The sequence below is a fragment of the Phoxinus phoxinus genome, assembly GCF_949152265.1.
Source record: "Phoxinus phoxinus genome assembly, chromosome: 20".
Taxonomy (NCBI): Eukaryota; Metazoa; Chordata; class Actinopteri; order Cypriniformes; family Leuciscidae; genus Phoxinus; species Phoxinus phoxinus.
The window spans coordinates 29,240,249-29,254,915 of record NC_136895.1 but is presented as its reverse complement, the minus strand read 5'-3'; the positions used below and the strand labels follow the sequence as shown (position 1 = coordinate 29,254,915).

Genomic DNA, 14,667 nt, shown 5'->3' with positions numbered 1-14,667 from the left:
AGTTCATTGTGTAAGGGTTTTAAAACCATATTGTCAGTTTGATTATGGATCATTTCTAATGAACGAGCAGTATCCAATTGGAAACTCCAATGAAGCTTTTTAAAAGCAATTTATTTCACACACCACTAAAACAATACATTCATAAACCACTCAGCAAACCATTTTGTGCTTAAGACCAAACTCTTTCATGTTTACTTTTTACACACATCAGATCCTTTGAGACAAAAAAAGAGAAAGAATACAAAACGCTGAAATAAAAACTCAAAACTACATCACATAGTGTAAACAGGACTCTTGCCTGTACCTGTCAGAACACAAATTTTTCAACCAACTAGATAAAAATAACACCCTTCCAGCACTTTTAACTCTATACAAAGCAAACCCATAGGAGCAGGACACATCATTTATATAAAAATATATGCGTTCTGCATCCACTTCAAGCACGGCACTGTAATTTCTTCCATTTTCAGTTTCTAATTTCATTTGGCACTGTCTTAAGTGTACAACAGAGACCAAGACAACACTCTTTTTTTTCTCCTTCACTTAAATATGTACAAATATTTAAATTACATGTATGCATATTTTCATGAGGTTTTAGAGACGCGCTGAGACACTCGATCACATTCAGTTGCTTCACTACATAAAATACCTACGATTGTTGCAGCATTTCGGGCTCCGTTCAAAACCACTGCACGAGTTTCTACTGCATACCGAACCGGTTTTATGTTGGAACTTCAGACTGTAAACATAACAGAAATAAAATCGAGTTAAGTAGCCGACTGAATTCACAACCATCAGTGCTGTTTTTTAAACATGGGTTTTAAAACACCAACATCCCCCATACAGTGGGTTTATTTCTTAATATTAACAAAGTAGTTTGGTGGCATCCACTGAATGAAAGCTGGACAGTAAGTTAAAACATTAAAAATTATATAAAATGGCAGTTAGAGATGTTAAGACTAGACGCCATATTTAATTTGACAGACTCGAAAATTTCTTATTTTCATTGGCGACAAACTAAATTTGGCAAAATCGCCTATTTATTAATACTTCAATTGAAAAACATGATTCTGATGGCGAAAAATGAAGCTTGAGAGAGTTTTTCGGCTGGGTTTTAACTCACTCGACGCACACAGCAGTGATAGCAGCAGAAACCAGACAGACAACAGACACCCCGTCGTGTAGGATCGGCGATATCTATCAAAATAAAACGCTGTGCTGATATATAACCTCACATCATGGCTTCAGTTTAAACTCCATGACAGTCATCATGGAAGATCAGTCGACTTCCTATTCGCTTCAGCGCACACATTCACACACAACGCACAACATGCGCACGCTTGCATTCTCTCCGCCGTCGTCCGCGGCGTTCACTCGTCGTCAAAGTTCTGCTGGAGCAGGAAGTTCGCGGCGAGGTTCTCGTTCTTCTCGCAGGCGAAGTAGGCTTGGATGACGAGTCCCTCGGGAAACCCCAGAGCTTTTAACTACAAAACATAACCAGATTTTAAGATTCTGCAAAAAAAATTATAACTATTATAAAATAAAAGCACGTGAATTTAAATTATAATATAAACACATTATTATATGACAATTAAAATACATTATTTTAATTGTTTTAGTTCTGCGTTTTCACAAAACAACTACATGACCGTTAGAACAAAAAAAACAACAATACAAAATAATATATTGATATATGCATTTTTAGTAATATTTTAGTCATAATAATCTCATGTTTATTTAAATAATCTTAAATTGAATTTTAGTAGTAGTTCATTTGTTATAGTTACTAATTATCATTTGTATTGTTTAATATATATATACATATAATAGTGCTATCAAATCGATTAATTGCGATTAATTGCATGAAAAGTTTTAAATATATATGTGTGTGTGTGTGTGTGTATATATATGTGTGTGTGTATATATATATATATATATATATATATATATATAAATATAATAATACACACACATATACATTTACTAACTTTCATTGTAGATGCGATTAATCGCAATTAATCGATTTCAAAATGATTAATTACATAACATTTTATTTATATAATATGTGTGTAGGCCTATATATTATTATAATACACAGTGTGTGTATACACACATATATATATATATATATAAACACATATTATGTAAACAATCTTTTGTTATATGCGATTAATCGATTTGAAAGCGATTAATCGCATCTAAAATGAACGTTAGTAAATATATATGTGTGTATATATTATTATATTTATATATATTTATACACACACATATACATACACCCACACACACACACACATATATATATATATATATATATATATATATATATATATATATATCAGTGGTGGGCCGTCAGGGCCAGCAAGGCCTTCTCTGCTGGCCTAAACACTATGAGAATCACTGACTTGCACTTTAATATATTTTTTTTATGAATGAGTATTAAATTATTCCCAATAGTCCGTTCTCATAATTTCATAGCTTTTCTCTTGGTTGCGCTGCTTCCAGTAGTGTATATTTATTTTAGTGCTTTTATCCAATCATATTTCAGTCATCATGTGTTGCCAGGGTCATATATATTTGCCTCAAGGCCTTCAGAACCGATAGTGCGGGGGCCTGTAGCTTAACTGAATGGCAATGAAACTTTAACCAATCAGATAATCTGTCATTTTTAATCAGCCAATCAGATATCGAGTTGATTGCACCGGGGCCATCTAGCAGGCATACAATAACGTAAGCATTTTCACGCCCTTTGATTGGATGGTCAGAGCGTGTACTATTATTACTGGTAGTCAGAGCTAACCGCATCTGTTGCGAACTGTGTAAACTAAAATACCTGTAGATTTAATAGTTTTTAAACCCACAAATAATGTTTATTTCCTTCCTCGACCACCAGCAGGTTTAAACCTACCGGAAAAAATCCCTTATTCAGCTTACGCAGAGTCTCGGAACTCTATCGATCTGTCCGGGTAAAAACAGAACTGACTGCAATGTAAAGTTATGCCAGGACTGATTTTGAAGGCAAAAGTCCCGCTGATCTCAATGATATCGTTCATAAATCTGCGTGAGAGCTCGTGTCAGCTGTAACGTTACACATCGTCATGTTTTGCGGTGTTTTCCCTGTTAAACGTTACTGCTTCTAGCGAGCAGACACTCTCAGCACTAAAGCAAATTCAAACTTATGCCAGAAACACGACGGGACTCGACTTTCAGCAAATTAGCCTCGATGGCGATAGAAAAGGTTGCTGGGACTGAAAAGCACAGACAACCTGTACAACCAAGTAATTCAAGTCTTTTTGAGGAAAGAAATTAGGATGGATTTTGTGTAAAAAAAAAAAAATCAGTTTTGGAGAGTATAATGCATTTTTTTGCCCCTGTTTTTGTCCGTGCTGAATATGATTTTCTTCCTAATTTTTCTTGTAAATTTATGATTGAAACAACTTATTTTTTTCAAACATTAATACTATAGCCATTGAAGGATAAGACAGAGATGAGGATCCGTTTCTGAATTTATAATCGGAACGCAAGAACCACTGTACACAAAAGCCGAACTCACTCGCTCGTTTCTCTCTACCCGGCCTTTCGCGAACTCACCGCATTGACCCTATAACTGTCGGTGCAAAATAAAAACAGGAATTTCACAACAATTATAGAGAGTATGTGCGTGCGCTGCTACACTATTAAAAGTTATTAATTCAGGGTGGACATCACTGAAGGCCTAGGTGTGAAATGCACGGCCCGCCACTGATATATATATATATATATAGTGCTGTCGAATCGTATTAATGTTAATTTCATTTTCGGTTTAGAAATATTGTTCACTGTTAGTTCATGTTAACTAATGTAGTTAACTAATGTTAACGTAAGGGACCTTACTGTAAAGTGTTAAACCAAAAATGTAATTTATTAATTGCTTGAGTCTTCCCTACATTACTGATCTTCTGACCAAGATAAACAGTTCAGACCCACGTGCTAAGCTAATTTGTAGACTGAACAATAACTTGCCCAGTAGTTGGACCATGGGCAGGTCTATCCCTAGAACTTCATTTATGTTACTACTTTTATTCCAAATTTTAATATGATTTTTTTATTTTTTTTATTCCACGACACAAGCACCACCAAATGTTTAACTAGTCAAATAAATGCGACAATTTCCCAAATGCTGTCACTAGTACGGCAGACATGATAGTTTATCTCCAAGAAAGGCGCTAGTAGAGTTGTTAGCGCACCCTCTCGATGGCTTCCTTCTCCTGCGGCGTGACCTGGATGTAGTTCCTCTGTGGTTCGCTGGGCGCTCCGGCGGCTTCGGCGGCTCCGGTGACTCCGGCGGCTCCGGCCTCGACAGCGTGCGGCTCGTTCAACATCTGCACGAACCGCTCCTGGTGCTGCGTGATTTGCTGCATACACACATATGGAAAATGCTACAGTCTGAGCGCAACAGTCTGGTTCCGGACATAAAAACTTAAATAGTGAAACTGATTTTTAACAATAACTTATAAACCTTTCATTATTAATGATTTTTAACCCTCTGGTGCTCCTTGTTTAGCATCACGCTCATACACTTTAAAGTTAACTTTTTTTCCTAGTAAAATCAATGTTATTATGTTCCTTCAATAAAAAAAATTACTTTGAGGGAATATTATGGTACTAAGTAATATTTAAGCAACAATTACGCTCCATTTGTTTCCACAATATTTATAGTAGGATACAATTAAATTAATTAATTTAATTTAAATTATTTTTTCAATGATACCCAACATCATGGCTTTGTAGATATTTTTTAAAATTTCACATTCAATTTTATGGCGGCCATTTTTTTCATTTGTATTGTTAAATTTTTTGTATTTTTTAAAGGACCTTTTAACCTTTTCAAATCATGGCCATGATTTTTTTTTTTATATTTGTATTTTATTTTGTGTTCACATAGAAAATGCCACAAAAGTCACTAAGTATTATACAATTCAGATTAATTAAAAATATATATTAAAAATAAAAATATAAAAATTTTCAGTCAAAAGAATGTTATAATAGAATACAACTAATTAATCCTTACATTAAAAAAAATGTATATATTAAAATACATTTTCAAGTAACCGCATATGCATGTGCCATAAACATGATATATATTGTTTATATAGACATAATCAACAACTTTAAATACATTTTTAATTCAATGTAATTTGCAAAGTTTCATGGGATTGTAGTTTGTAAAATTTTGTAAAATTTTCAAATACTTTTTTTCCCTTCAAATAAAAGTTTGTAATGGCAAATTTCATGGCTTAAAACTCTTCGACGGAGACTTTAAAAAAAAAAACCCTATGGGAAAAAGTGAAAGGAAAAAACACTTCTGAAACTAATGCCGCTCTAAAAGTGGCCGTGACGTCAAAACCCGGGAGACTAATTCGCCACTGGTACCCTCAAGATTTTCCTATGGATTTTTATAATAGTTTTTCAATTTAAGAGTAAAATAAGGTAAACGGAAGTTGACAATACAACGTCAAAAAATAAATAAAAATAAAAAGAATAATATATATATATATATGTATATGTATATGTGTGTGTATAAATATTATAATATATAAACATATATATTTAATAAATGCGATTAATCGATTTCAAATCGATTAATCACATATAACAAAAGTTTGTTTATATAACATGTTTATATATAAAAATGTGTATACACACACACACACACACACACACACACACACACACATATATATAAACAAACTTTTATGTTAGATACAATTAAACGATTTATATATATATATCTATAGTGCTGTCAAATCGTATTAATTTTAAATTCATTTTTAGTTTAGAAGTATTGTTCATTATTTGTTCATGTTAACTAATGTAGTTAACAAATTTTAATATATTACTTATTGTAAAATGTTAAACCAAAAACTTTATTTATTTCAGCTAGTTGCCAAAGTAACATTTCTATTTTTTTTTTTTTTTTTACTTTTTTTGTGAAAATTCCACGACACCAGCGGAACCAATGTTTAACTAGTCAAGACGAATGTGAAAATGTCCCAGTTGTCACCGCTGCACTCTATTGGACGGGACTCGGCTAAGCTCCGCCCACCTGCAGGAGTTGCGGGTTGTCTCGGCCCAGTTGCTGCAGCAGCGCCGGCAGGAGCGTCGGGTTCTGCTGGATGATCTGCCGCATCTGCTGGAACTGCGGCTGGTTCCTCAGGAACTCCAGCGGGTTCGCCGCCGCCGCCGGCACGGATCCGGACTCCGCACCTGCTCACAGTATAGAAAGGGCTGTACAGGAGTCTGGCCCGAGACCACAAATCAAGGAAAAGTGAAAAAAAAAAAAAAAACGCATTTTCTTTGTTTTGTACTTTGTTTTCTGCAACACTGTGTAATTTATGTAAAGTAAAAAATAATGTCAATGTGTGTTTACACTTTGACGTTTACTTATGGTTAATGCTGTATGAGTTTATAATATGTATACGTGTTCGCATTACAATCCGGCGAAAATCAACACTACGAAAAACACTAAAAAAAGTCACGCAAACACAAAAAAACTCTATTGTAGCCAGGGTTATTGTTACTAAAAACTATCATAAATCATAATCATAAACATTTTTAACTACTTTAAAAAAAATAAACATTTACTAAAATAAAATACATTTATATTAATTAAAAATTTAACTTATTTCAGCTAGTTGCTAAGGCAACACTTCTAATTTTCGTTTAATTAAAGTTTAAGCACTACTAGTATAACTGAAACTAAATAAAAACTTAATTAAAATCATATAGACGTTAAAAAATAAATCAAAACATTACAAAATTACTAAAACTTTAACTTTTTATTTCATTTAATAATTAAATTAGTTTAAAACTTTAAAAAATAATAAAACTAATTCAATTTCTAGTTTTTAGGCCTAATAACATCTGGCAAAGGGACTACCAATGAAAACTAGCTTTAGGGCTAATTTTGATACATTTACATTTATGAATGTTGATTAATCTACACTGTCCCTTTTTGAAATAAATTAACAAATCAATGAATCAATAAATAAAAACTATAAAAATATATCAATCATCCGTTCGTTTTTTTAACAAAATGTCCCATCCACGGGCCAACCAAAGCGGTCTCGTCAGCTTCTTTGCTCATGTTCACTGTGGTTTGTTGTTGTCTGAAGTTATCAAGTTATGAACGCTATTGGTGCTCCAGTATAACCGGTCCGCCTAAACTCATCCAGTGAGAGACGTTCGATTAAAATGCGTGAAAAAATGTTTACGTATTTACGTAGTTTAATGTATTTTTTGTGTAATTAATTAATCTTAATTAACGTGTTAAAGTCCCGGCTCTAAAAACAATATATGAAATATTAGAAATGATGAACTCCTGTTGTAAAAAAAACAAAAAAAAGTATCTAACATTATTTGTACTAGATACTAAATAGCATTTATTGCTATTTGTACTTCTTGTAAATGGACTCTGACTTTTTGTTATATCTGTTTCTTGCACTTATTTTCAGTGCTGCAACTAGTAATTGTGAATGTGATCCATTCAGAAAACTAACAACCAACATTTTTTTTCTAAAAAATCTTCCATTTCAAGTAAACTTTGAGTCTAAAATTTCCTTAAAGGTTAAAAAACACTTAAACTTTAACATTTTACTCATCAGTTTGATTTAAAGAACACCAGTACATCCAAGTGACGCCCATGAGCAGAAATAGTCAAGATAGTCACACACACACACACACGCATACAGCCTTCCTTTTCCACCCAATCCTTTTTTTTCTTTTTTTTTGTGTGTGTGTTGAATGTGTGAAACATGCTCTCTCTATTTTTATATCAAACAATCATTGTATGTTGTACGTCTTATGTCTTTTACACTTTGTTAGGGTTTTGTAAGTGTGAAGTTTTGCCAAGAAAAAAAAAAAAGAAAGAAAAAAAAAGAAATAGTCAAGACTCCTCAATCAGCTGTGCTACCGAAATAACATTTTAACGAATTAGCAAGAGCGCGGCGACTGCAGGGCAAACTAGCGTCTATTTCCATGAGTCCTGCACAGATGGCCACTCACCGGCGGCGGCTGCGGCGGCGGCGGGTACAGCGGGTGGAGGCTGAGGCCGCTGTGGGGCGGGGGGGGTGGGGTTGGACACGGCAGTCGGCTGAACTACTTCTGCTGGCGGCTGCTCGGATTCTGTGGGAATACCCTTGAGGAACGGACATTAGCAACTGGTGAATTTGTGTGGTTTAACAAGGAATTATCAAACAAGGTGCTATAAGTCAACATGACATCTTTAAATGACATCTCAATGTTTCAATTAACACTTAAATGCATGAATATTTCACCAATCATTATAACATAGGTCGTTAGCAACCTGGATCTGTCTCTAACACTGGATCTCTAAATGCCGCAATGGTATAAAACACTCCTGATATTTTAATAACAATTACAAAAGAATAAAATGATTAAACATATCTTGTTACTTTCTGGGACTTGGAAGGGTTCAATTTGAGCAGATGCTTTTTACCATCATCACTGTCATCGCCAGAGATCATTCATATTTATTTAAACAATTTAAAATAATTGATCTATTTAATATTACAATTAATTGTAGTATTAATATTAATAATTATCATAATTACCTTTATGTTTGCCATTGATTATTTGCATGTGTTTATGCAACGTTTTTTGATGATCTAAATGGTTGCAAATGTATTCATTTATTTTATTATCTATTTTTTTGCATGTATTTATGTTAATATTAATGATTAAATATGTATTTAAATACATTTTAAATCATGTAAATAATCTATCTATTCAATATTATATTATATTTTAGTATTAGTATTAATCATTGTAATTATCATTACTCTTTTTGTTATTTATGCCACGTGTGTGTGTCTGTGTGTGTGTGTGTGTGTGTGTGTGTGTTAAAAACATGCATAAAGTTGTTTGGTGGCCTGAATGGTTTGCATGAATGTAAGATACACATTTAAAAAGTCATTTTCTTAAAGTTAAGTAATTATCCAAACAATATATTAATAAATAAGCTACTTTACCAACCAAATGGACCCAATCTTGAAAAGCTGAATTTATTTTCTAGCAGAATATCCAGTTTCACTCAGAAATGTGTCAACTTACAAAATAAACTGAGATGCAAATGTCATTTCATGTTGCCTTTAAGCAAAAATAGGCAGTTTTTAAAGCATTTTTCTGTTAATAAAACATAAAACTGCTTACCATAAGCAGGTACTCCACGGCTCTGTCCGGATTGTTGAAACTTGCTCGTAAGGCGGCGATAACCTGTTCCCTCTCATAACCCATTGACATGATCTCCGTCACCAAATTCTCATACGCTTGACCCGTAACTAAAAAAACGACAGATGTTAATATCAAGTTCATGTCTCCTTTATAACAAAACAAATAATCCAAACTTACCTAGTATGGATGCAGCTGCTTCTAAAAGACCCAACTCATCTATAATGCTACACAAAATAGACAAATTAAGAGATTTTCATTCTTTTGAGTAATAAAAAAATTTTTTTTGTGGGCGTGGCCATACCTGGCCTCTGATTGGGCGATGGCCTGCTCTTCTTGGGCGTCCTGCTCTTCAGAGATCGGAGCAGGAGTCGCGCTAACAGTCTCGGGCGTTTCGGCAGCCGCCTCCGAGGCAGCAGGGGGCGCTGTGACGGGCTCTGGCTCTACAGGAGCGGCAGCAGGGGTTGATACAGGCACTGCGGAGGCGGCAGAAGTCGTGGGCAGATGGACGGGGGTTTCGGCGAGAGGCGCGCTAACGGGAGCAGGAGCTTGTGGCGGTGTAGCAGATTTAGCCTGTAGATAGAGAAACAGGACTGCACAGAGAACTACTAGCTATTTTTGCATTTAAAGTCACAAATTTAACTTTCACGAAATATTGGAACATCTGTGAATGAAGCATCGTTTCAATCCCATGTGTTCGAGAGACCAAAACCGCCATTTCATGAGAAACTTGCGCAAAGTATCAATAATAAAAATGAAAGTCGCGGCAACCCGACGCGTGCCTCTTTTTTCCCCCTACATAATATATGTTGTTTTTCCAGTCGTGACGTCACAGAAATAGAAACCGGTTACAAAAGTTAGGACAAAAACTCTTTATCAAGTATCGCGCCTGGTTTGCGCACAGACGAAACGCAATAATAATCGCTGTCATGTTTTCTTGCATGATGTTTGCAATTGTGAACGCAATTATGTGAGACACATCTGGGAGGGATTAATACCAAATCATTTTTAAGACAGAACAACTAAATCAAAATTTGAGATGCTGTGCGATGCAATTGGTCCACTTGATAGTCCAGTTATCCAATCACATCGTCTGTTGAGTTTTTTGTTGCGCATCGTGGAATTTATTCAGTAAATGTGTTTCCATCGTAGTTTATGCACGTTTTCTTATCGGATAAAAAAATTATTCGATTCAATTAAGCATAAATATTTTTGTTTTTTATGTGCACGCATATATTTTTAAGATTTTATGCACATCTTGATATTTCCATCCAGCAGGGGCGGACTGGGCATCTGGAGAACCGGGACTTTTCCCGGTGGGCCGCTGGCCAATGTGGGCTGGCCCACTCGGTACACAAATATATTAAAAAAATGACGGAAATCATAATATTACATTTCTTTTCTACGCAAATGGATGAGTGAGTCGATCGCGCGGGCGGTGTGAGTATATTGCCCTCCCTACCTGTTAATTCACCTTTGGCTAAGCCCCGCCCCCCTTAGTTACTGTTGCTACGTCTGTCAACTTCATCTGGGCTCTGGTTTGGTATCGACATGGCTTATGCGGTGACGGCTCTTCCTGCTGAAATTTTATCAAACTTTTATAAAGCAGCAAATAAAGTGTCCGATAGAAGTAGGCAAAAGGGGCTGCAGTGTGCGTTCGAAGGCTATTCAAGACATAAAGGAGAAACGCAAGCAACAACAAGACATCCAAATAGAGGCAAAAGCATAACGGTCACAGTCAAAAAATGAACCACAGCATATCCTAATAGAGACGGAGGCTGGGACTAACAATATCAGGAGCAACACTGTTCATGCAATGCTGGGTAGGTCTCTATTCACTTCTATAATCGTTATTACAAAGCAAACGGACTACGCGAGTATAGTTGTATTTATTAGCAGCGTGTGCTAGCGTATCAACAATTAGGGTAGAGAACCGAAATCATAACATAAAACTGTCTAACTAGTATAACTTCACAGTAAGGTTAAAAGCTAAATGTATCTTAGAGCACAAAAGTGAGCTTGTTGATCCTTGAGGGGTTTCGCTGACTGAGAGGACGTCCACACAGGGCGTCCTCTCAGTATTTAACTTCGGTTTTGGGAAGGGAAAAAAACGGACACCCCCTCCAACCTCTTTGGGAAACGCGTATCTGTGTTACAAATGCCCCAGGCACAACGGTTAACCATATTTTTGATAAAACTACGACGGTAATAGCCTGCCGAGACCAAAAATATGAGACGCCTGTGTTAAAGTCAATGGAGCGCTGTGAAAAAGTGTCGGACCGCTGTGGCAGCTCGTTCTTGGCTGCGCTGTGATTGGTCAATCTACATTCTAGGGCGTGGCTTAGCCAAAGGCACATTCGTTTGGTCTACTCCATTGCATGTCTTGAAACACGCCCCCTTTCACTTTTAATTTACAGAGAGAGAGAGAGAAATACAATTATTTTATTTTTTGTTATAAATAATTGGGGGAAGAAAAGAAGCTAGTTTAATGTCACATGATAGCCTAATAGTTTGCCACGAGGATTCATGCTAATGCAAAATGGTTTTAATATTGATTCAGGAGTTGTGGTGCAACCAAGATAACCCCGCTGACTAAGCTGATATGCTGTCCTGATAGCTTTATATTACGGTAATAATGTGTGTCTTAATGTTCTTCACACAGTGTGTTTTCCTTTGTTTTACAAATATTACCTAATATATGTTGTGTAAATACATGTTTAAATAGCATTTATTTTTTTATTGTGTTATATTTTTAAGCTATACGTGGTGTTAAACATTATTCTGCACATTAATGAGCCAGTGTGTGTATTGATGTGGGATGTGGTGGTCCCAGTCCGCCCCTGCCATCCAACCATTTTTGCATATGCAGTATCCCAAACTTAAAACGGAAAATACGTGAATTGAAACATAGATACTTTACGGATTTAAAGAAATAATTCTGATCTAGTTTGATGGAAAGTGAAGCATTTCATAACATACATGTTAAAAATGCTGTAAAAATGTATAGAGGATTGCGATAAATAAAACAGCCTTACCTTTGTAACCATCACCACGACAAAGTTCTTCTCGTCTATTTTGTATTCTTTTAGAGGTATATCATCATTCAAAATTTTGCCTGTGTTTTATGGACAAAAACACAAATGTCATTTTAAAAAATCAAAAGGCATCTGATTTTGGAGATCCACACAAACCAGAATATGATGCATGGAAAAGCAAAATATGGTATATAATATTTAAGCTTTGCAATACCAGAAATAAAAATGTCCAAAGACAGAGGAAATTAAGACACAGACCTGCATAGATTAGTTTTTGACCGACAGCTGGAAAAGCATCTTGCCCCTTTTCTTCTTCTATCTTTTCTTTAAGGGCCTTTACCTGTATTTACAATATACAAGGACAATATTTCATCAGATACATGTTTTATATAAGTATGTCAATAATATACAGTGATGTTTAAATACTTGAGGTTTAATTAAGGTATTTTAAGGTTTTACTTTTACTGTAATATGATTAATTATATTGCATTATTATGTTTGGCAATATATTTTGTATTTGTGCAGGACAAATGTCACTCTCATATCTTATACAATACAATTCAATATAATGGTTTAAAGGACAAATATGACTCATGGACTGTTTGCTTATGAAATCAGGCAATGAATGGATCATGTGCTTCCCAAACTATCTTAATTAAATATCCAAAGTAATGGATTCATACAGTCACAAGACTGGCTATATATATGAGCACATGCTGAATTATGAAATCATTTCATCTAATGTCTTTGCTCAAACACAGTCAGAATGATAAAGCATTTTTGTTAATTAGCTGATTATTTTCACCACAAATTGTTCAAAATACTCATTGCAAAATTATAAAAGAAATAGCCATTTAAATGACTGAGACACATTCATCTGACTCCATTTAAAAAGATTTAAATAATATTTTATAACATAACACAGTCCATATCGGTAATCAATAAACCTAGTCATTCTAGGAAAATAAGAAGCATGGCAAGCTATTTTAATATTTATTCCTATAACCAAACTAGCATCTATATGGCTATTATTCATTAGACACTTGTGTGTTCAGTTGTTAGTTAGTAGCAAGCATACTTTGCATTTCTAGTAGTAAGATTTATCGAGTATAAAGTATAAAAAATAAAATAAAATAGACACGAGTGAGAAAATAAATGTTACTATTACAGTTGGGATACATACTAGTGTCTACTAAACAAATACTAGCATCTAATACATAAGGAATAATACAACTGGAATAGATATAATCACTATACTGGCATAATTCAGAGAAATATTGTATTTAATAGTAAAACTAGAAGATGTACGGTAGTTGGTGTAAAGTTAACAGTGAGTTCAATGGAAAAAATAACAATTTGTGTGACAATTAAATAGTTACTGGTCGGGATAGTGTCGCAAAGGAACAAGTACCAGTAGTGTAATACCAATCAATAAGCATTAGTGACTAACTTTTGGGATAACTACTAGAGTTCTAGTATCTATTGAATAGTTACCAATGAAATACAAAATTATAGTGACTAGCAATTAAAATAAGTAACATAAAATGCTAATTAGTTCAATCGAATAGTTGTTAATCCTGCTTGCCATAGACGAGAGTGTAAACAGACCGTTGAAGTGAACAACGCGACCGTTATTTTCAAATTAATAGCCGTTAGAATGTGCGGCTCAGTGACGTCACCTATTCTAGTGTATTATTCTACAATGACAGCGACTGTCCGCGCGCGCGACCCACATGTACCAGCCGTCGGGAGGCCGCGGCGTTTCCCAGCGCGTTATGCCCGCGCACTGGCGTGTTTACACGGGCACAGACACACACACTCACCGTCAGCTCCTCTTCTATCTGCACTTTAAATGTCTGCTGCTGGAGCGTCTTCAGAGTGATCGTCAGCATTGTGTTCGAGCGCGAGACCCCGCGAAAAACCGCCTCGGAAGTGTCCTGAATGAGCGCGTGTGGAGATGTGACTCAGCTATCTTTTCGGTAGGGATGAGCGGGTGTGTGTTAGTGTTACGGGAAGACGCCATCTACTTGCTGAATAGGACAAGACACGTGGACGTACAGTGACCCCCAAAGAGTCTTTAGACGTTTAGAAATATCGGAATAAATACTCGACGTGTTTCTAGAACTTTCCTCAGAACTATCTTCACGGGGTCAGTGACAAACAGGGATGTTGGAGACGACGAAAAAGACAGATCGGTCTTAAACATACATTAACATTTCTTATTAATTAAAAAATAATCTATTCATGTGGGCTATTTTTAAAAAAATAACGTAATTTTTCATAATTTTCAAAAAAGGTTATATGAACACATATGTTTATAGGTTATAAAGGTTCAAAGGTTATATGTTTTGTTTTTCCAATATGCGCTCATTTCATTAAGTTAATCATGACATAAAAGTCTAAA

General features: G+C 35.1%; 1 protein-coding gene across 1 annotated transcript; it reads right to left on the bottom strand.

Annotated features, from left to right (window-relative positions):
* Window positions 1-79: 79 nt before the first annotated feature.
* rad23ab (RAD23 homolog A, nucleotide excision repair protein b) lies at window positions 80-14,415 on the bottom strand. Its single transcript, XM_079592892.1, has 10 exons — window positions 14,087-14,415; window positions 12,522-12,603; window positions 12,264-12,343; window positions 9,533-9,801; window positions 9,409-9,455; window positions 9,211-9,338; window positions 8,044-8,176; window positions 6,086-6,246; window positions 4,227-4,394; window positions 80-1,484 (listed from the first exon to the last, which is right to left on the bottom strand). The coding sequence occupies exons 1-10, from the start codon at window positions 14,153-14,155 to the stop codon at window positions 1,371-1,373; spliced, it is 1,251 nt and encodes a 416-aa protein (XP_079449018.1). The 5' UTR covers window positions 14,156-14,415; the 3' UTR covers window positions 80-1,370.
* Between the last annotated feature and the right edge of the window lie 252 nt (window positions 14,416-14,667).

What these genes read in the sequence shown, in the direction of transcription:
- rad23ab (XM_079592892.1), bottom strand. Translation starts at nt 14,155, where the DNA reads ATGCTGACGATCACTCTGAAGACGCTCCAGCAGCAGACATTTAAAGTG. An exon ending in TCGTGGTGATGGTTACAAAG is followed by an intron (nt 9,802 to 12,263) that starts GTAAGGCTGTTT and finishes CTCTATCTACAG; the next exon opens with GCTAAATCTGCTACACCGCC. An exon ending in CCGTGGAGTACCTGCTTATG is followed by an intron (nt 8,177 to 9,210) that starts GTAAGCAGTTTT and finishes CCGTTCCTCAAG; the next exon opens with GGTATTCCCACAGAATCCGA.